This window comes from Petaurus breviceps, unplaced genomic scaffold (assembly GCF_028583685.1).
Source record: "Petaurus breviceps papuanus isolate PSGF00001 unplaced genomic scaffold, PetGlider_PUasm1.0 37, whole genome shotgun sequence".
NCBI classification, from domain to species: Eukaryota; Metazoa; Chordata; class Mammalia; order Diprotodontia; family Petauridae; genus Petaurus; species Petaurus breviceps.
The window spans coordinates 91,277,410-91,301,692 of record NW_027186296.1 but is presented as its reverse complement, the minus strand read 5'-3'; the positions used below and the strand labels follow the sequence as shown (position 1 = coordinate 91,301,692).

Sequence of the window (24,283 nt, the reverse complement as noted above, 5' to 3'; positions counted from 1 at the left end):
GAGAGAGAGAGAGAGAGAGAGAGAGAGAGAGAGAGAGAGAGAAGGATGTAAAGAATTAATACAATATAAATGTTAGATAGAATAGAGAGGGGGTCATTCTTGGTTTTAATCCCAGCTCCTTTGACCTCCGGAATATCCTATTCCAAGACCTTCAATCCCTCAATGTAGAAGCTGCCAGATCCTGGGTTATCCTGGTTGTGTTTCCACAATATTCAAATTGTTTCTTCCTGGCTGCTTGTAATATTCTCTCCTTAATCTGGGAATTCCGGAACCTGGCTATAATATTCCTAGGAGTTTTCTTTTGGGGATATTTTTCAGAAGGTGATAGGTAGATTCTTTCAACCTCTATTTTGCCCTCTGGTTCTAAAACATCAGGGCAGTTTTCTTTGAGAACTTCCTGGAGGATGATTTCTAGGTTGTTACTTTGATCATGGCTTTCAGGTAGTCCTGTAATTTTTAAATTATTTCTCCTGGATCTATTTTCCAGGTCAGTGGTTTTTCCCATGAGATATTTCACATTGCCTTCTATTCTTTCATTTGTTTGGATCTGTTTTACAGCATCTTGATTTCTCACAAAATCATTAGCTTCCATTTGTTCCAATCTAATTCTGAAGCAATGATTCTCCACATTGAGCTTTTGAGATCCCTTTTCCATCTGGCAAATTCAGCTTTTTAAGGCATTGTTCTCCTCATTGCCTTTTTGAACCTCTTGCCATTTGAGTTAGTCTATTTTTTAAGGTATTATTTTCCTCAGTCAGGCTGTTGACTCTCATTTCATAATTTTCTTGCATCATTCTCATTTCTCTTCCCAATTTTTCCTCCACTTCTATTATCTGCTTCTTAAGGTCCTCTATGGCCTGTAACCAGTTTGTATTTTCCTTTGAAGCTTTTGGTGCAGGAGGTTTGACTTCACTGTCTTCCTCCTATTCCATGCTTTGCTCCTTTTTGTCCCCAAAATAGGAGTCTAATGTTGGAATCTTCTATCTGCTTTGTTTCCCTTGCCTGGTCATGTAGCCTCTCAGTCACTTGACCCCTGGGCTTTTTGCCACAGTAGGACGCTGCCACCAGACAGGGGGGATTTCATCCCAAATGCTGGGGTTTTCTCAGCTACCAGAGGTATTACGTAGATGGGTGCCCTCTCTGAGGCCTCCACATGCTCTGGCAAGTTGGACACACACCCCAGGACCTCCACCCTAGACTGCAATCCAGATCCAAGCATGTCAAAGCAAGAGTGATTACCCCTCAGACTAGTCACTTGGTCCCCCTACACTCTGCAGGCCAGGAGCTGAAGCTGCCACGTGGCACTGGCTGGCTGTGCAGGTGTCTCAGCGGCTTCTCACCCCGGGGGCAAAAGCCGAGACACTCCCACTTACTGGGTCCCAAAGTCCAGACTGCACTGACCTCTCACTTTGTCCTTCACATCTATGTGTTGATAATTCTGGAAATGGCCACAGCTGTTGCTGATCTGGAGTCCCTCTGGCCGGCAGCTGGTCAGACCTGCCCTGGGACTAAAACCTCCAACTCACACAGGCCTGGACTAAGCTGCCAGACTGCTGCGCTGACCAATTCCTGCCAGCCTGCCAGGCTGTCCTCAGGGGGAGGTTATCTTCTCTGTGTCATTTTGTGGGTTCTTCAGCTCCAAAGTTTGTTCAGAGTCCCCTTTTTTACACTTATTGGGGAAGGTGGAAGCCAGAACTGCTTGGAGGTAGCGCTTCTACTCCACCATCTTCCAAATAATATTTAACAGTATATAAACCCCCTCAAATCTATAAACAAGTTAAATTTATATTAAGAATGAAGAAATCATTTTTTAGTAATCATATCAAAATTTTTAAATGATTGTGAAAATATGCAGAAAATGCCTGGAAAAAATCTAATAAACATTTCTGTTAAAATTCTTATGAATCCAAGGCATAAAGTGATCATATTTTTCAAAATGATAAAAGAAAGTATCTGAAAGTAATAGTTAGAATTATTTTGAAATGGAGTAAAACTAGAAACTTTCCCAATAAAGGTATAAAACATAAAGTTCTTTCCCCAATTATCTGACACAGTTCTATGAGTACTAATGTAATAATAAAAAAGTAACTAAATTGATACACATTGGCATAGAGGATCCAAAATTAACTATTAATTACACAAATTATAAAAAAAATATATTTTAAAAGAGATTAACAATTTCAATAAAGTAGGAAGATGCCAAAAAGAGCAATAAATAGAATTTCTAATTAGGAATAACAAAATTCATAAGGAAATGAGAAAGTCCTATAGTTCAAATAATTATAACATTTATAAAATCTTTAGGAGTCAATCCAGCAAGGCATTCTAAATATTTATACAAATACAATTTTTAAAACCCTGTTTAAGAAATAATTACTAACTTCACAGATTAAAAAAATATATGTTTGATCAATATCAATATAAGAATAAAGAAAATACTACATACATTGCATGAGGAGTTTGAATGTTGAATACAAAATATACAGTGAGGTAGCCAGTGTCACTAGTCAAGTAAATATCTTTATGGAACATCTAATATCTGAGATACTTAAGTGACTGACACAATTATATCTATTTCCCACTGGATGAGTGGTCAATGGATATAAACAACTGGTTCTCAAAATAATAGCAAACTATTAATAACTATATGAAAAAATGTTGCAATGTAATAAGGGAAATGCACATTAAAATAATCTGAGGTTTTATCCCACATCAAACAAATTGACAAAAATGACAAAAGATTTGAAAAGAGATTATGAGAGGGAATTGAGAAAGACTTGCACATTAGTACACTGTTTTGTGGAGTTGTGTATTTATTGATCAAACCTTTCTGAGGTTTTCTGACTCATGCTAAGAAAATTATCAAAATGGCCAAAATTTTGTTCCATGTGGAAAGTCTGGACTCAAACTGGGGGAGAACTAGGAAAATAAGAATCAAAATATGGTAGGAAAAAGAACTTTTACTAAAGGTTGTAAAGGGTAAATAGAGTAAATCAGACTTCTAGCAGCAAGGGAAAAGGCTGGTAAAAGCTCTGTAAAATGGATACTCATATAGGAACCTTCTGGCTTAATCCACATGGATGTTTAAATGAGCCAATAGTGGAATTATTCAGATTACCCTTAGATATGCAAATTAGAGCATTTTATAGAGGGCTAAGCAAATGTTATAGAAAAAGAGTTCTGGCAGCATTTGCCTTACTGAACTGGAATACATACAAGGAAATCTGATGAATAGAGAAGTGAAAACAGCAATTTTATTTTACTTTTTTGTTGCTTAAATGAAGAAATCATTTGTATACTCTCTCTTTCTGTAGAAAGTTTTTCACAAATTCTCTTTCAACTCTGACTCAGAGATCCTACAGTTAAGCATAACCCACAAGATCAAAGTTAGAAATGTGCATACTGTATACACCAAAAATATTTATAGCAACATTTTTTTTTAAAATTTTGTTACAGGACTCCAACTGAATATTGCTTCATTGTTAAGAAGACAGCAAAATGGATCACTGAGTAGAGGCAATATGTTGTTATCAAGAATCCTGAAACATGGGGCAGTTAGGTGGCACAGTGAATAGAGCAATGGACTAGGAGTCAGGAGGACCTGAGTTCAAATCTGGGCTCAGACACTTAACACTTAGTAGCCATGTGACCTTGGTCAAGTCACTTAACCCCATTTGCCCTGCCTTCCCCCCTCTAAAAAAAGCAAAAACAAAAATCCTGAAACATGAAGGAGGTGGAGCCAAGATAGCAGGAAAAGGTATCAACTCACCTGAGATCTTCCCAAAACTGCTCAGAACATCTTTAAATAATTCCATAAGACAATTGCTTAAGTGGCAGAACCCACAAAAGAACAGGAAGAAATAATTTGCCAGTCAAAGACGATTTAGAAATTCAGCAGGAAAGGTCTCCGCACCAGGGTGAGAGTAGAGCACAATCAAGCACAGGCCACACCAGCACAGACTCAGCCCCAGCAAACCAGGAGCAGGGCTACTTCCAGAGTTCTCAGACCACAGATGGTAAGGGGGTTGAACAACTAGTCATAAGAACATTACAGGGGTCTGTTAGCTAGCACAGAGTCAGGACTCTGTTGCTTTGTCCATACATGGACATGGATAGGTTGTAGTCATAGGTGGCAGTACCAGGGCATACTAGCACACAAAAGCTTGCAGCCTCAGTGGAGCAGGGACCCTCTTCACAATTCCAAGGCAGAAAAGACTAACTGAAAGTTATGATCAAGAAAAGAATCTTGATACAATAATACAAGAAATAATTAGAGAAAATTGTCCTGAAGCATTAGAACAAGGAGGAAAGTAGAAATAGAAAGAATTTATCAACCACACTTAAAAGAGATCTTATTAGGAAAATTCATAGGAATATCATAGTCCAATTCCAAAATCCCTAGCTCAAGGATAAAATATTAAAAGCATAAAGATTAAAACAATTTAAATATGATGGTAACACAATTAGAATTACACAAGACATAGCAGCATAAACATTAAAGGATTGCAGGTCTTGGAACATAACATATTAAAGAGCAAAAGAACTGGGGCTCTTCTTCATATTATCATACCCTGAAAAGTTAAGTATTATCCTGAATGAAAAAAATATGGATATTGAATAAACTCTCAGACTTTCAAGATTTTGTTAAAAAAAAAAACATCCTGAACTTAATAGAAGATTCAACCTACAAGAACCAAGAGAAATATAATGCACATACCAAAGACTGATTATAAAGAAATCATAAGGATAGATTGTTTACTTTTATATGCAAAACGTATGTCTAAGGTTCTTATTAATAATTGGGTAGTTAATAAGAAAGGTTGGGGTAAACCTGAGTATGATAAGAATTTAAAAAGTAAAACCATTTAGGAACAGCTAAAAAGCATAATTATTTTATGCAAATGAGGTACAAGAGGAAGAACTGATACAGAGGAATTAGATGGGAGAGGAGGACTGGTAGTTCTGGTAACCTACTTTCATCAGGAATGGGTTTAAGAGGGAACAATACATATATATTTAGAGGAGTATAAAAGTCTTCTAACTTCTTAAGAAATAAAATGATAGGGGCATAAGAAGGGAGAAGAGGACAAGGGAAGGATCTTTAGAGGAGAGGGTGAGGTACCATGTTAAAGGGGGATATAGAAGGGTGTTTAGATTTATGGAAATGGGAGGATAGGGGAGGAATCCTTGCAGGGGTAGCCAAGTAATAGGACGGTAAGGTAGTGGGTAGAAGTAAAGAAGAGGAGGCAGGGAGGATAGGAAACAAGAGACATGCACAAACATAAAAACAAGGATCAGGAGTAGCTTATGTTTGGGAAAGGATATATCCATATGTATGTATATGTGTATGTATACATCTTTAGCTATAGAAAAACATCTAAACTATATTATAGCCTTCTGGAAGGGTGGGGGAGGGGAAAAAAGAACAAAGTAAAAAGTGAACAGCAGAGAACAAGAGAAAACTTACAACAAGGCAAAGAAAAGATGGACAATTATCAACACAGTATTATTATTTATCATACAGGCTTTCCTGAAATGAAAATTTATTGTTAAAATAAAAAAGAAATTATCAAGGAAAATTGCTCTGATATTCTAGAACCAGAGAGTAAAATAGAAATTGAAAAAAAAAGTCCAACAACCTCTTGAAAGAGATCACAAAATGAAGACTCCCAGGAATATTTAGACAAATTCCAGAGCTCCCAGGTCAAGGAAAGAATAGTGCAAGCAGTAAGAAACAATTCATGTATTGTGGAGTCACAGTCAGGATAACACGCGAGTTAGCAGCTTTTACATTAAAGGATCAGAGGGTTTGCAATATGATCTTCCAGAGGGCAAAGAAATTAGGATTGCAACCAAGAAGCAACTACCCAGCAAAACTAAATATGATCCTTTACAGGGGGATAAAATAGACATTTAATTAAATGGAGGACTTTCAAACATTCATAATGAAATGACCAGAACTGAATGGAAAACTTGACTTTCAAATTACAGACTCGAGAAGCATAAACAGGCAACAGAGAACATTGAAGATATATTAGTTAAAAGTCTACATTAGGCTACACAACATGGTGGAAAGCAAACAAGACCTATTTCAGAAGTTTTACTAGAGATAATATTTGCAAAATTCTTATCCCAGTGCCTAACACATAATAAGCACTTAACAAATGCTTGTCTTCTTCCTCGTTTCCCCCCAACCCACTAAGTCCAAAGGATTTAAAACCAAGCTTTGCTACTTTCTGGCTGTATAATTTGAGGGAATTATGTGAGCCTTAGTCTTCTCATCTGTAAAATGAGAATAATTACACTTTATTATTTTACTAACAATAATACTTTACCATGAAGTGCTTTGGGAAAGTGATTTGTTATTATGGTTGAAACCTTTTTTGAAATAACTTGGTCATATTGTGAATTGGGAATTTATGGGGAGGGTAGAAGGAAGAACTACAGAGTTAAAAGCTGGAGTATGTTAGAACCATCTTAAGTCAGCTCTCCAGAGTCAATATTCAAATTTTTAGAATGAGAATGTACAGGTAAGAAATAAAAAGTTATACAGCAAGGCTTGATGTATTGCTTTATTGATTTTCTAGACTTTAATAGTGATGGAAAAATATTAATGGAGACTAAACTTAAAATTTCATCAAACCTTTGGAAGAGCAGAATGTTAAACATTTACTAGTACATCCCCAGTTGGAAAGAATTGTATCAGGCCTTCTATGGACTTTACCTTCAGGCAGTCATACACTTAAATAACAGGTCTACCGTGAATTTGCAGAATTAAATAAGCCAAATGATGTATAATTTAAAAAAAAAGAATCCTAAAACATAAACCTTCCCTTTCTAAAACTATTTCAGGGAGGTGGAGTCAAGATGTTTCAATAAAGGCAGGGCTTATGTGAGCTCTCCAAAATTCCCCTCCAAACAATTTTAAAATGAGTGACCATCAATTGGATAATAGCTAAACAAACTGCGTTACATGAACAAAACTGAATATTGCTGCATTGTTAAGAAGATAGCAGAATGAATTACAGAGTAAAAGCCAATAATACATTATCAAGAATCACTCCAGAAACATAAACCTTCCCTTTCCATAGTTATTTAAGGGAGGTGGAGCAAAGATGGCGAAGTAATGGCTGGGACTTGATCTGAGCTTTACTAAATTCCCCTCCAAATAACTTGAAAATAACACCTCAAAACAAATTTGGCAGTAGTAGAACCAACAAAAGGAGGGGTGAAACAATTTTCCAGCCCAAGTTATCTTAAAGGTCAGCAAGAAAATTCTATCTCACTGGGGTGAAATTGGAGCACAGTCCAACACAGGATATACCCCAACAAGCCAGCAACAGCACTTGGGGACATGTGCATCAACAGCAGTGGCTTCCTGGAATCTCAGCCCACACAAGGTAAAGAAGCAGAAAAACTGGTTAAAAGAAGATTACAGGGAACCCTTTGCTGCCACTGAGTGCTTGACTTTGTTGCAATGCCCATGAACAGTTTCCAGTTGCAGTGCAAGGGCTAATAGGAGCATTAACACACTATGTACTCAGCCCCAAAAGACCATGGATCCTGGTTACAGCTCCAGGGCAGAAAAGAATACTTGTGGCAACTCACAGACCACAGCACAAACCAGAACAGTGACCACTGTTCTCCTTAGATAATATCACATTGGAAAAGCTAAAATCTTACAGACCCTCAGAACTAATTCTGAAAACAACAGCATGAAAAACCTGAAACTTGGGATAATTACCCCCTTTATATTGGGAGGAGAGCTCAACTTAAATATAAAGTTAAAAGTCAAGAAATAGGCTGTGGAAATTAGCAAAAGAATGAGAGGGAAGATCAAAACACAAACCCAGAAGAAGACAATGAAATCAAAGCAACTACATGCAAGCCTCAAAAAAAATTTCAAATTGGTTACATGCCAAATTTTTTTTTGGCATGTAACCAATAAAGAGTTCCTGGAAGAGCACAAAAAAGGAGTTTTAAAATTTAAGAAATATGGGGGTAAAATTGGGAAAAGAAATGAGAGATGCAAGAAAATAATGGAAAAAGAATCAATAGGTTGGTAAAAGAGGCACAAAAATCCACTAAAGAAAACTGCTTTAAAAGCTGAATTGGCCAAATGGAAAAAGAGGTGCAAATTTTTACTAAAGAAAAGACTCTTAAAAAGTTGAATTGTCCAGGGGCAGTTAAATGGTACAATGAATAGAGCACTAGCCCTGGAGTCAGGAGGACCTGATTTTGAATCCAGCCTCAAGATACTTGACACACTTACTAGCTATGTGACCTTGGGCAAGTCACTTAACCCCAATTCCCTTGCCTTCATCCCTCCAAAAAAAAGTAGAATTGTCCAAATGGAAAAGGAAATATAAAAGCTCACTGAAGAAAATAATTCCTTAAAAATTAGAATTGGACAAAGTGGAAGCTAATAATTCCATAAGACACTAAGAAACAATAAAACAAAATAAAAATTACAGAAAGTATGTAGGGAAAATGTGAAATATCTCATTGGAAAAAAAACTGACCTGGAAAATAGATCAAAGAGAGATAAATTAAGAATTATTGGACTACCTGAAAGCCACATACAAAAAAAGAGCCTAGATATCACCTTTCAAGAAATAATCAAGAAAATATCAAGAATATCCTGATATCCTAGAACCACAGGGTAAAATAAAAAAGAAATTAAAAGAGTCCACTGATCACCATTTCAAAGAGATCTCAAAATTACAAGTCCCAAGAATATTATATCCAAATTCCAGAACTTCAAGGTGAGGAGAAAATACTGCAAGCAACCAGAAAGAAACAATTTAAATACCATGGAGTTATAGCCAGGAAAACACAAGATTTAGTAGCTTCCATGTTAAAAATGTGGGGGGCCTCAAATATGGTATTCTGGAAGGCAAAAAGTGAGGATTACAACAACCAAGAATAACCCAGTAGGCAAAACTAATTATAATTCTTCATGGGGAAAAAATAGACATTTAACAAAATAAAGGACTTAAGTGTTTCTAATAAAAGGACTAAAGCTGAATAGAAAAATTTGACTTTCAAATACAAGACTTAAGAGAAGCATAAAGAAGAAAACCTGAAAGAGAAATAATAAAGGATTCAAAAAGACTAAACTGTTTATATTCCTACATAGAAAGATGAAACTTATAATTCCTAATAACTTATTGTTAAGACAGTTAGAAGGAGTATACATTGAGAGAAGGCATGGGAGTGAGTTAACTCTAATGGGATGATTTTTTTTTAATAATTAAAGGGTGAGAAAGTGACACACTGGGAAAAGGAGGACAGGAGAGGTAGAAAAGGGTAAATTATCTTACATAAAATGGCCATAAATGAGCTTCTGTAATGGAGGGGAAGATGGGGGTATGGCGGGATAAGCTTGAATCTTATACTCATCAGAACTGACTCAAAACACTTTCAGTAGAGTATAGAAATTTATCTTGCCTTATGGGAAGTAAAAGAGGGGAGAGGTAGCCAAAGAGGAATTCATATAAAGGAGGAAAGCAGTAAATAGAAAAAAAATACTTATGAGAAGGGACAGAGTAAAAGGAGAAAGAGAGAAGGATAAATGGGGGAAAAGAAGATGTAGGGAAATACACAGTAATCATAACTGTTAATGTGAATGGGATGAACTCATCCAAAAAACAGAAGCACATAATAACACAGTGATTAAAAACCAGAATTCTACTATATGTTGTTTACAAGAAACACTTGAAGCAGAGAGATACTCACAGAGTAAAGGTAAGAGAGTGGAGTAGAATCTATTATGCTTTGGCTAAAGTTTAAAAAGTGGCTCATCATCTCTTATGGCATAGTAGTATTCCATCATAATCATATACCATAACTTGTTCAGCCATCCCCCAATTGATGGGCATCACTGAAATTTTCAGTTCTCTGTCACCAAAAAAAGAGCTGTTATAAACATTTTAGAATGTACAGGTTCTTTGGATATAGACCAAGTAGGCAGTTTAATAACTTTGGGCATAATTCCAGATTGCTCTCCAAAATGGTTGGATTAGTTCACAATTCCACCAATAATGAATTAGTGCCCCAATTTTTCCATATCTCCTCCAACATTTTTCACTTTTCCCTTCTATCATTTTAGCCAACCTCATAGGTATAAAATGAGATCTCAAGGTTGTTTTAATCAGCATTTCTCTAATTAATAATTACTATAAATTATTTTGACTTTTTCCTTGGAAAATTGCCTGTTCATATCTCTTGACCATTTATCAATTGGGGAATGACTGGTATTCCTACCAATTTAACAAAGCTAATTAAATATTTTAGATATGAAACCTTTATATGACAAATTGTCTATAATTTTTCCCAATTTTCTGCTTTCTTTCTGATGTTGGCTACATTTATTTTTGTACAAAACCTTTTTACTTTAATGTAATCAAAATAATCCAATTTACTCCTAACTTTGTTCTCTATTATTTATTCATAAATTCTTCACCTACCCATAAGTCTGATAAATATGTTCTATGTTCTTCTAGTTTTCTTGTAAAATCTTTCTTGTAAAATCTAGGTCATGTGTCCATTTGATCTTATCTTGGCAAATGGCATAAGATACTGATCTATGCCCAGTTTCTGCCATATTACTTTCAAGTTTTTCCGACAATTCTTACCAAATAATGAATTCTTATCCCAAAATTTTAAGTCTTTACAGTTGTCAAATACCAGGTTATTGTTTTATTTGCTGCTGTAAATTTTAAGTCTACTCTATTTCATTGATCTACCTTTCTATTTCTTAGCCAGTACCAAATAGTTTTGATAATTACTGCCTTATAATATACTTCAAGATCTGGCATTGCTAAACCTTGTTCCTATATATTTTTTTTTCATTATCTCCTTTGATACTCTTGATTTTTTGTTTTTCCAAATGAATTTTATTATTTTTTTTGTAATTCAGTATTTTTTTTTAGCAATTTAGTCATGATGGTATTGAATATATAAATTAGTTTCAGTAAAATTGTCATTTTAATTATATTGATCCTCCCCATCCATGAACAATTAGTATTTATCCAATTATTTAAATCTTATTATATTTGTATATTTTTTATAATTTTGTTTATATAATTCCTGTGTTTGTTTTGGCAGGTGTACTTCTGCCCAAAGCTATTTTTTTTACTATCTAGAGTTATTTTAAATGGCATGATTTTTGTTTCTTCTTACAGAGTTTTGTTTGTGTCATATAGGAATAATGATGACATGTTGATTTATTTTATATCCTGCTACTTTCCTAAAATTATTAATTATTTCAACTAAGTTTTAGTTGAATTTTTAGGATATTCCAAGTACATCATCATATTGTCTACAAAAAGAGAGTTATTTTAACCTCATTCCCTATTCTGATTCCTTCTATTTCTTTTTCTTCTCATCACTATTGCTAGGATTTCCAATAAAATATTAAATTTTAATTTGTTCCTTTTCTAATTTTTTAAATTGCCTACCCAATTCATTCGTCTTCTATTTCTATATTTTACTGATGTAAGCATTTAAAGTTATACATTTTCTTCTAATCACTGCTTTTGCTGTAACCCATAGGCTTTGATATGTTGTCTCATCATTGTCATTCTATAGCACCTTCACAAAAATTGACTGCATTTGGACATAAAAACCTCTAAGCATTAATACAAGGTATCATCAACCATGACGATGTGGGATGTCAGGGCTGCTTCAATATTAGGAAAACTATCATCATAATTGACTATTTCAATAACAAAAAAACAACAGAATCATGTGATTATCTCCACAGATATAGAGAAAGCTTATGACAAAATGCAATATTCATTCCTGTTAAAACACTAGAAAGCAGAAGAATAAATGGAGCTTTCCTTAAAATGATACACAGTGCTGATCTAAAAAGATCAGCAAGCATTATCTATAATAGGGACAAGCTAAAACCTTTCCCAGTAACCTCAGGGATGAAGCAAGCATGCCCATCTTCACCACTGTTATTCAATATTGTACTAGAAATGCTAGCTATAACAATGAGATGAAAAAGAAATTTAAGAATTAGACTAGATAATAAGGAAATAAAACTATCACTCTTTAAAGATAATATGATTTTGTAATTGGAGAATTCTAGAGAATCAATTAAAAACTTAATAAAGTAATTAATTACTTTATCTAAGTTGCAGAATATAAAATATACCCATTTAAATAATCAGTATTTCTATATATTAACTACAGAGTTTAGCAGCAAGACATGGAAAGAGTAATTCCATTTAAAATGGCTATACACAATATAAAATACCTGGGAGTCTATATGCAAAGATAGACCCAGGAAATATAGGAACATAATTACTAAACACTTTTCACACAAACAAAGTTATATCTAAACTATATTGAAAAAATATTGGGGCAGTTAGTTCAGTGACTAGAACACTGGCCCTGTAGTCAGGAGGACTTGAGTTCCAATCTGTCCTCAAACACTTGGCACTTACTAGCTGTGTGACCTTGGGCAAGTCACTTAACGTCTATTGCCTTGCCTTCCTTCCTCCAAAAAGAATATTAATGCTCATGGGTAGATTGATCCAATATAATAAAAATGGAGATTATACCTAAGTTAATTTACTTGTTCAGTGTCATAGAAATCAAACAATCAAAAAATTATTTTATAGAGTTTTTTAAAAATAACATATGTCATCTGGGAAAAAAAGTCGAGAATATCAAGGGAATTAATGAAAAAAATGTGAAGAAAAGTGGCCTAACAATACCAAATTTCACTGTATTTCAAAGTGGTAATCATTAAAATAAACTGGTAGTGGTTAAGAAAGAGTGGTAGATTAGTGAAAGAAAAATATTATGTACACAATATACAATATTAAATGACCATAGTATTCTAGTGTTTTATAAACACAAAGATCCAAGGTTTTGGGACAAGAAGTCACTATTTTACATAAAAATTGCTGGGGAAACTTTAAAGCGGTTTAGCGGAAACTTGGTAGAAACATACATCTCACATGATATAAATATCAAGATAAGGTCAAAATTGCTACATGACTTATACATAAATTATAATAGCATAAGCAAATTAGGGGAGCATAGGATACTTTCTTTACCTGTCAGATTTATGGATAAGAGAAAATTTTATGACCAAACAGAAGATAGAGAGCACTATGGGATGGGAAATGGATAATTGTGATTACATTAATTTTTTTTGCACAAAGAAAAGTTTTATCCAAGTTTAAAACACAAACAGAAAACTCGGGGAAATTTTTTACAAGTTTCTCTGATAAAGGCCTTATTCCTGAAATATAAAGGAAATTGAGTCAAGTTTGTAAGAATATAAGTCATACATTGATAAATGGTCAAAGGATATGAACAATTACCATATTTCACCACATAATTATCACAGATTTTATGCCAATTCTTTTGCAAAAAAAAGTGGGGTGCAACCATTATGTGAAACTTTTTTTTTAATTGTGCCAGTATTACTTATCTTTTCGTTTCTGCCAGTCTCACAACTTTTCTCACTGAAAACTGTCTTTTCCCAGCTGTTTCTGTGCTGTTCTGCAAACACAATCACTTTTAACTTGAAGCCCACAGAGAATAGTTTTATATATGCCCATAATCAGAAAGGAATGCTTCACATGTTAAAGCATTGCTGAGAGACAAACTGTACAATTAGGTAGGGCAAGAAGATGCAAGTCTTACCATAGGACATGACTTACTCATGGCAGCTTCACCTGCCTGCCTTCTCACTTTGTGCCTATGGCTTTTCATTGGGTTGAGTGACAAGACCATTAGTACTGGAGTACTCTAAACAAACACAAATAGCCTTTTGGAAATAAACTGAAAATATGAATGCACTAAGAATTCTAGGAATTTCTAGGCTCATGGCTTGCAATGCATGATAGATAAATGCGTATTCATATGCCACTGACTAATACAGTACTGTTCTGTTTACCTTTTAAGTAATATGATAAACAGAATAATACCATGAGATGATTATACAATGAAAGATTATAAACCAATTTTTGGACTGAAAAAAAAGGGTGGAACAAGCATATGGTGGTGATGATCATGCAGTGAAATACAGTAGTTTTCAGTAAGAAAAGTAGAGGTATGAAAAAGTGCTCTAAATCACTAATGATTAGAGAGATGAAAATCAAAATAACTCTCAGGTACCATATCAGATTGGCTAATATGACAGAAAAAGAAATGATAAATGTTTGAGAGGATATGGGGAAATTTGGACACTAATGCATTATTGGTGGAGTTGTGAACTTATACAACCATTCTGGAGAGCAATTTGGAATTATTCCCAAAAGCCTATAAAACTATGCATACCCTTTTGACGCAGCAATAAAACTAATAGGTCTATATCCCAAAGAGATAAAAAAAAAAAGAACGGACCTATTTGTACCAAAATATTTATAGCATTTCTTTTTTGTAGTGGTATAGAATTGGAAATTGAGGGGACATTCATCAATTGAGAACTGGCTTGAGAAACTCTGTCATGTGATTCTATTGGAATATTACCGTACTATAAAAAATGATGAGCAAGCCGATTTCAGAAAAACCTGGATTTATGTGAATTGATGAAAAGTGAAGTGAGCAGAACCTGAATCATACACAATAACATTAATACTGTATGATAATCAACTGTGAATGACTTAGATATTCTCAGCAATACAATGATCCAAGAAAATTCTTACGTACATTTATTATGAAAAATACTATCCACCTCCAAACAAATTACTGATGCAAGCTGAATGCAGATTGAAGCATAATTTTATAAACTTTTTTCTTGGGGGATTTTTGTCTTCTTTTACAAGAAAAATAACATATGCAATTTGAATGCAGATTGAAGCATAATTTTTTAAACTTTTATTGGGGGGGGAGTTTTTTATCTGTTTTCTTTTACAACATGGCTAATATGGAAATATGTTTTGCATGACTGCCCATGCATAATCCATATAAAATTTCTTACTGTCTCAAGAAGGAAGGAAGGTAAGGAGGGAGAGGGAGAATTTGGAACTCAAAATTTTGAAAAATGAAAGCTAAAATTGTTTTTACAGGTAATTTGAAAACATAAAATAGAGATTTTCACAAGAAAAAGGACCATAAAACTTCATAGATTTAAAATAGGAGGTTGGGAGCAAAATATTTTATTCTTCAGTTGAATTTAAAAAAGGAGGCAGAAATCACAATCTCTGACAAGGCAACAACAAAATCAAACTTGATTAAAAGAGGTTAACAGAGAAAATTTATTATGCTAAAAGTTGCCACACAATTGAATTAATACCAATATTTAACATACATGTACTTAAAGGCATAGCAACTAAATATTTGAAGAAAAAACTTAATGAGCTATTTTTTGTTGTTCAGTCATGTCTAACTTCATATCCCCATTTGCAGTTTTCTTGGCAAAGATACTGGAGTGGTTTGTCATTTCCTTCTCTAGTTCATTTTACAGATGAGGAAGAAATTGAGGCAAATAGGATTAAGGGATTTGCCCAGAATCACAAAAGATACTGAATTTGAGCTCCAGTCTTCCTGAATCTAGACCCAGCACTCTATCTACTGCCCCACCTAACTGTTCAAAATAGGAAAGAAGATAAGAAAACGGAAAAAAAAAAAAGGTAGCCAAAAGAACTTTAAAAAAATTTTACATGATAGATCTCTGACAATTACTGGATGAGAACAGAATGAAGCAGAACTATTTCTCAGAACAGCATGGCATATTTACAAAAACTGACCACATATTAAGGCATAAAAATATACACAAAAGTAGAAATATTAAGCACACTTGTAATGATGACAATTCAATCATATTATATTTTCCCTTTTAACACTCTCTAGTCTGCTGCTTCTCTACACCTGTTATTTTGGCTCTCTGAGGACGAGTCTACCGTGAGTCATATCTTTATGACCATGGGCAAATTAATTATCTTCTCAGAACCTCATTTTCTTCATCTTTTAAATAGGGAGACTAACACTTCAATTGCTTATACGTCATAGAGTTGTAAGGAAAACACTTTGCAGAACTTAGAGCACTATGTGAATGAGAGGTATAATTCCTTAATTCTCCTCTTCACCCCATATCTATTTGTTAGTACACTTTCTACAAAGTACCTTGTATTTAATTATCTATGAGCATGTTATAATACCAAACTAAAATATAAATTAATCAAGGGCAAGAATTGTTTCATTTTCTCTTTATATTCCCAATAGCTAGCATAGTTCCTTGTGGTAGTAAAACATATTTTTGACCTAAATTAAAATAGATCTCACAGTTTGATCCTAAGGATGAAAAACATTTATACTATTCATTTAAAGTTGGAACTTTTCCTAAGTATTTTAATTTGAAATTTAAAAAAAAAAAACTGAATTAGGAGTTATAAGCCAATATTTTCCCCAAAAAAGTTTAAAAAGGCAAAAATGTAGAATGAAAAAACATGCCAAACATCATCTTCTCCCTTTATAAAAATACAGAGTGATAATTTTGAAAAAGCTTAACCAAATTCAACTCTGTGTTTAAACAAACACTATTTCACCAACACCAGACTCATTCTCTAACTAGTTGTTCACCATTTGTTCTACCACTGCAAGACTGATCTCATTATTTTTTCTTACCACATACTCAGAAAAATGTATTTCCAATTTGAAAACAGTAGGCATCTCAAACTCACTATGTTCAAAACAGAACTCATTATCTTCTACCTTAAACCCTATCCTTCTTCGTATTTCAGGAGGAAGGGGAACAAGAGGGTACTACCAATCCTTCCAGTAACACAGGTACAAAATTTCAATGGCATCCTCAATTTTTAACATATTCAATCAGTTGCTAAGTCTTACTGCTTTTACCTTCACAAAATGTCATAAATTATTTTCTTTTGACTCACATGGCAACTACTCTAATTCAGGCCTTCTTCATTTTTGGCCTCTACTACTAAAATAGCCTCCCAGTTACCCTTCCTGTCTCCAACCTCTCTCCTCCCCATCCATTCACTAGTCAACTGACAAAGTGCTGTTCCTAAAGCAAGTCTGACTCCGTCACTACCCTACACAAGAAGCTCCAATGGCTCCCTTTTGCCTCCAGGATCAAATATAAACTTAGACATTGAAACCAACCACTAGCCTGTTCCTTGTGAATGACCCTTCTTGATCTGTGCTAGACTCTGGCTTTCCCTCCTCATTTTTTCCTCCTCTTAGTCTGTCTTCTTTCAAGTCTCAACTAAGCCTCCCTTCTAGAGGAGGTCCTTTCTCATACTCCAGCAGATAGTGCCTTCTACTCAGATATTATTTCCCATCTACTCTGTACAATAATCCCTTCCATATCACAGAGGTTAGGGACACAGCACCCCCGTGATCAGGAAAATCTGCATAAAATTTTTGGGCTCTCCATTTTTACCAGATAAGAAGTCCAAATATTAATGTTATTAAAAGATAAAACATTGATATTATACAATACTATACATATATTTTATGCATTTCTGAGTTTCTAAATTTTTTCTATGTCATCTGCTGGCCTTCACATTTTGTCTGTGGGTTCAGCAAAACTTCCAAAAAAATTCCATTTATTTTCTTTTACTGACACACAATGTATCAGAACTGTGGTGGGGACAACTGTATGTCCCTTGTATGTGATTAATGTTTGCCCTTCTTTTTATCTATGGAGCTTGAAACAATAAATGCCTTCTGATCGATGAAATCCTTCAGACCCGAGTCCATCCCTTTGCACACTCGACGTTTCATCCAAATAAACATTCTTTCTGTCCCTTAAAAACAATATCCTATCTCCTGTCCCCATAACTTTGCAAGAAAGTCCCCATAGAAGAAATACACTTCTTTCTTTCCTCCACCAATAAAAACCCCTAGTTTCCCCTAAGATGAAAGTCAAGTATCACTTTCTACATACGACCTTTCCTCATAACTCCAACTATTAGAGACTCCTCCCAATAAGCTTATATTTATGTATTTGTTTTGTATCTATTCCACAATAGAGTGTAAGGTCCTTGTGAGCAATCAGTTCTTTCCTTTTTTCCCTGTTTTTCTTTTTTTCTTTCTTTCCTTCTTTCCTTCTTTCTTTGTTTTTCTTTCTTTCTTTCTTCCTTCCTTCCTTCATTTCTTTCTTTCCTTCCTTCCTTCCTTTGTAACCCAAGTGAATAGCATAGTACTTGACACAGAGTAGGTGCTTAATAAATATTTATGGATTACTGATTAATGAGAAATGTGAAATATTTTTAAATAACTGAGTCCTTAATTCTTTACTTAATTTTAATTAAATTAATTTTTAAAAATTAATTGTCACTATGATTAAACAAGCAAATGTAAATAAAGGTGGAGAAAGGATGCTATTACTTTAACTAGCTTATCCTTATCTGGAAAAGGAGGATAATAATAATGATTGCCATATCTAGTTTATGGGGGAGTGTCCAAAAGGACATGGAAAACTTTAAAGTGCTATGTAAATGAGTTGGTATTAACTTGGTTCTAAATATTTCTTATTTTGTAATATCCTAATAACTATATTTTTTTCTAAATTTAAAAATGCAACACACAATTAGGTACTAGCGCCATTAATGAGACAGAATATCAACTGAAACTATTGTCTTTTTTCTTCTTTTATTAAATTTTTCTTCAAATAGTTATGTTTCTGACAGGGAAAAAATTTATGCCATTTACAATTGAGAATTTTCCAGCTACTGCAGTACTTACGGGAACAAGTGGCAGTTTGCCATTCCAGACATTGCCCATATGGAAAAGAGATTATATAGGCATTTGAGTCAACACATCGTTTTGTGCTGCTGCACCACATACATTCCATGCCATTGCTCGTGCAGTTAGAACATGTTGTCCTTAAGGAACATGGCTTTTTACAAGGCCTTGCATTTTGGTTTGGACTAACTGAAATAAATCAACAACAACAACGAAACATTATTAAGCACTTACTCCACAGAACACAACAAATACAAATATATCCTTTGTTCTTATGCCCATTTTTATTTTTTAAGAAATATTAGTCCTTTTTCTAAATATTTCAGTTGAATTTCTAGCATAAAAGGGTTAATTTTCTTTTTTTAAAATGGCTGCACTTTTTTTTTTTTAAGCAATCGGGGTTGAGTAACTTGCTCAAGGTTATACAGCCAGTTATTACTGGGTGTGGTACTGAGTATCTGAGCCCGGATTTGATCCAGGTTATCCCGACACTGGAGCCAGTGTTCTTACTCACTGAGCCACCTGGCCGCCCCTATGGCTACACTTCTTTTGTGGTAAAGTCCAAAATCACATTATAAGGCAATTGAAAATAAAGAGGATATTTAAAACTAATATAATACTTTAATTAGTAGAAAATTTAAAAAAAATTTAGGGAAATATAATTCTTTATACACATTTTTCACAAAGTATGATTTTAGTTTCCATAATTGGCCACAAATCAATAACCTTCTAGTTCTATGGCAGATAAGCTAAACAGTGTATGGATAATAATAATTATTAACACTGATATTTCCTTAAATATTATAAACCACATACTTATTATATATTTATAATATATACATATAAAATAGTAGATATAAATACAATAAAATGTTAGAAGTAAAGCATGGTCTGAATTTCCAAATTTAAATTAAACATTCTATATTTTCTATTTAAACTAAACTTCAAAAAATATAGTTTTTATTATAAAGCTAACACATGCACAAGGAAATAATTTAAATTAGTTTTAATGCACTAGTGTGCATTAAAACCAAGTTTTTCCTACTCTTAATATTTTTCCATCCATAATGAATTAAAGCAAAACCAATTGCTCTGCATATTACAATAGTATCCTACTACAGTGTGAATAATTTTATTTATTCATAATTTAAATTCTTAAATCAATCAATATTTCATTATTTATGATGTTATTGGCTGAAGTATTCTCCTAGCCAATTTGGATCACAACCATTTTATATCCTATTAAATATAATTCATAAGAGACTATGGCCAAAAAATTTATCACTCTGAAGAAAACCTGAGAATGACCCTTTGAAAATTTAGAAAGGCTTGTTCTTAGATGAAAGATGTATAACCCATCATTGAAGCCCATCTAGGGTAGTCAGATCTGTCATAACTTAAACTTCACCAGCATACTGAAGCATAGCATACTTCAAAAATCTAAGCCTCCTCCATGCCATGATGAGAAATTAAAGTAGTTCTGTGTTTTCAACTAAACTTAAAAATAAGGAAAAGATGATCCATGACAAAGTAATAAATTCAGAAAGCTTATGACAAGTTCAGTGGCAGAACCATTATGGATAGTTGCTAACTATAACATCCAGCTGAATCAATTACATGCAGTCAACCTTATCTAAAATGATGCTTTTTAGTTAAAAGATATAGAGAGAGTTTATCTTACCTTAGACTAAAATTAAACTAATAACTAATAAACACTAAGACAAAAATTATACAAAAGGGAAATGTTTATTTTGCCAGTGCCAAAGAATCAATGATATAAAAGGTGTTTTTTATACAGTATGCATTGAAAAATACATATTGACCCTGGAGGACTGCTTTTCAAAAAATTTTAACTTAATGGACTGCTTACCAACAGGCTTTTCACAGACAAGGCCATCAGCCACAGATGTGCAAGGGTTAGCTTTTAGGCCTGCTACCTCAGCTCTTTCTAGATATGCACAGAATCCAGAGTCATTTGGTTCACCAGGAAGCCACTGTAGGGTTGTATTTGTGAAAGGAGACATGTCTTCCCATCCCCAGTAGGATATATTGATCTTACGCAACCCTACCCAAGGAGATACTTTCTGCACAACCACAAGAAAGAGAAACAACAGAAAACATTTCATTAGAATAGTGGCATATTTATCATGAAGAGAACAGTGTAAAGAACAGTTATTCTGGTATCTCTCAATAACCAGAATAAACAACTATATTTGCCATATTAAATATGGATTTTCTCTATATTTTTGTAATCAACCAATAGGAATATCACATTAACCATAATGCAGAGAGATATATTCCACAATCCTGGGGTAGGCAGGACAAGGGCTACAATTGTCCTCTTATAAATTTAGAAATTGAGACTCAGAGAGGTAAAATCATTAGATTAAAAAATGATAAAATGTTAATAATTTTAAAAAGATATATTCCTATGTAAACATCCATAAACTTTAAAGAGAAATCAGAGTAGAAAACATGTGTGATGAAAAAAAATCAGGCTCAGAATATACTTATCAAACCTAATCAAAGGAAGGAATGGATAACAAATTCTTAATGCATATCACAAAGCTGGCACAAAAACTGAATATAGTTATTACAGGGAACTTTGACTATTTGTCATATACTGAAAAATTATTTCTTCTCAAAGCAGAGCACATGACAAATTCCAGACTTGTTCTGGAGAGAATTTTATGTTTCAAAATATTATAAAAGGAAGGTTGGCTCCACTGAGATGGGGGGAGGGGTTCTCAAGAATGAAAGTCTAGTAAAAACACATCATTCTACTGAAAAAGAAATGAGAAATGTAAATATAAAAGAAATACATGAGGAACTTATTTTTTAAAATTCTGATGTAAAAGCAACTTTATGAAAGATAGAAAGGAAAGCAGGTACCTGAAGATGAAGGTAAAAAAGTAGCACAGTCTTACATGATTAAGTTAAGGATGGTCAAAGTCTTGAAGAAGCTGAGATCTCTAATCAATACATAAGACAACAAAAAAACGATTTTCTAGGTATGATGAGGGCAATGATAAGAGTGGTAATGAATTTTTTTTAAGTTTATTATAAACATAATAACCACCAAAAAATAATCTTACAAACCTAGAAAATAAAGGGTAAAATCTTTCATAAACTTTTAGTTTTTAATGAATTAACATAAAACTAACAAAATGTGCTTTCTCAATGACATTTCAAGTCCACATAAAATTCTATTACCATTGAGATTTTTATAAATATGTCATTTCAGCCAAAGTATATTCAGTTGTGTTTTTGTTAATCTCATTTCATTATTCCATATAATTCCTTTCCTATTTCCTTTCATGTTTCATACTTTCACTTTTACAGCACTGCAACAACTGTTCACACCAAAATCTCTTTACTCGTTCATATTGTGTACATTTCTGGACATTCAGCAAATCTTATGGACCACTTTTCAGAATAAGGCTTTTAAATGCATAAATACACAGGTTTATAAAAGAAACAAATTATAGATATACAATTATTTTTTAAATGAAGCTCATGGTTCACTTGAAATCTATTCACAGACTAAAATCCTTGCTTTACTCTAATTAGCACAATTTTAAGTCATTTTCCAATTAATACATATAATTGACATTACAAATATTGTAGCTATGAATATTTCCACAAAGCTATGTCCTTTCCCCTTCTTTTAAAGATATTTTTGGAATAAAGTCTTAGCAGTGGCATATCTGAGTGACACAGATAACTCCCTGACATGTTTATAGCAGTCTACAGTCCCAGTGAAGGGACTGTACCTGTTTTCCTATAGCACCACCACTGGTAAATTGCATCATTTTTTTTGTTTGAAATTTCAGTTGGTATAAAATGGTGTCAATGGGATTAAATCTAGTAGAAAAAAACATAATTTTCACTGCTGTTACCAAAAATAATCTTTACAATTAGAGAATAGCTTAAAAATTCATATTTAAAACAATCTTGTGGGGAAAGATAAGAGAATTATAACTGTAATGAATCAACAGTCTGTATAAATCAAAAAACCTAAATACATCTTAATTTGAATTATCAAATACATATAAAGAGAGATGCAATCATAGTTTAAATATTTTAGGGGTTGTCATATGGAAGAGGAGTTAAATTATTCTACTTGCCCCAGACAATAAAACTAAAACTAAAGGAAGGAACTGAAACAGTTAGACTGTGGGTCAACATAATATTTCATATCGGAAAGAGCTGCCTAGTAATAGAATAGGTTGCTTCAAGACAGTAAATTCTTAGTTCTTCAAAAGAGAAAAAGAAACTGGATTGCCACTTTGGGGAGTTAGTTATAAAGGGAGGTTCTACTTAAGGTACACATTAGACTAGATGACCTATGAGATCTTTTCCAACTTTATGATCATAAATAATAAAAATATCAGCACAGTTTCACAGTTAACATTCAAATATCACTTAGCTACATACATAACTGTGAAACATCTTGATGTAACAAGAAGCTAAAACATTTATTAAGTCCTTAATATTAACAATGGAATTCAACCCAACAAGGATACCTTAGATTAAAAAAATGTGCCTCATCTTACAGCAACTCTGCCTACATTTATGAATTCTATGTAATAAAAACCAGTTACTTAAGGAAAAAATTTGCCTCTAATTTATCCTGATTAGAATTTACAAGCAAGAAACAGACAAGAAAAATAATACACAAACTGTCTGAGAGCTTCTGTAAGTTGTTTTTAACACATTCATAGTAACTTTTACTGAATAAATTGAACTGGCCACAAAACTGGAAATGAAAGAAAAAAAATACTTTAAAAGAGGAAACTAACTGCAGCACAGCACAAATTGCTACAACATCTCATTAAAAATTACTGATAAATGATCATTTTACCCCCAGACATTCCTTGAAAGTACATAAATATACCTACCTTTGCTATGTCACATGCAACTTATCTTACATTTCTAGAACTGCAATGACTCATGATACAAAACATTTAAATATATTCCTGGAGAGATGTCACTTTGTAAAAGTTTCTAAGTGTGAAATTTTTGCTAAAACTTGACTTTGCAAAGAAATCAAACAGCCATTTTTCATCTGTAGGACATACTAGTCAGCAAACTGCCAAATCTATACTATGTCACATATTTATCAGTGTTTATTTAACTCTTTGTGCCACTTTGCTAACAAGGTAGGGGGAAAAGTCACCAAATAGTGCCAGAAGTCAATTCTAATTAATATGTGGATCTTGGAACAAAAAGTTTGTTTTCCCCCTGGAGTCAGGAGGACCTGAGTTCAAATTCGGCCTCAGTCCCTTAACACAAAAACTAGCTGTGTGACCTTGGGCAAGTCACTTAACCCCAATTGCCCTACCTTCCCCCCTCCAAAAAGCAAAAAAAAAAAAGTTTGTTTTCCAGCCTTAACAATATGTTTATTTAAAATAATAAATTGCAAGTTTCAGGGTAAAAACAAAGCTGATAGGGTTAAAAACAAGGGAGTAAGAAAAGAGGGGGGAAATACCATAGTCATCAGTATTTTAGAAAAGCTAGTGATGTTGCTCTTATCAATAACAGAGCTCCTTTGAAAATCCACATTAGATTAAATATGGCTAATTTTAAGTGGTTTGCTCTA

The 24,283-nt window shown here is 33.5% G+C and overlaps 1 protein-coding gene across 2 annotated transcripts in view; it reads right to left on the bottom strand.

The window, feature by feature from the left end:
• Positions 1–24,283, bottom strand: part of ATRNL1 (attractin like 1) — a 1,293,617-nt gene that overhangs the window by 1,023,599 nt on the left and 245,735 nt on the right. For both annotated transcript variants that reach the window (XM_069099032.1, XM_069099033.1), the window contains exons 16-17: positions 20,552–20,765; positions 18,682–18,870 (exon numbers count right to left, since the gene is read on the bottom strand). In XM_069099032.1, the coding sequence (XP_068955133.1) occupies positions 18,682–18,870; positions 20,552–20,765 (403 nt within the window). The remainder of the gene's footprint in view (positions 1–18,681; positions 18,871–20,551; positions 20,766–24,283) is intronic.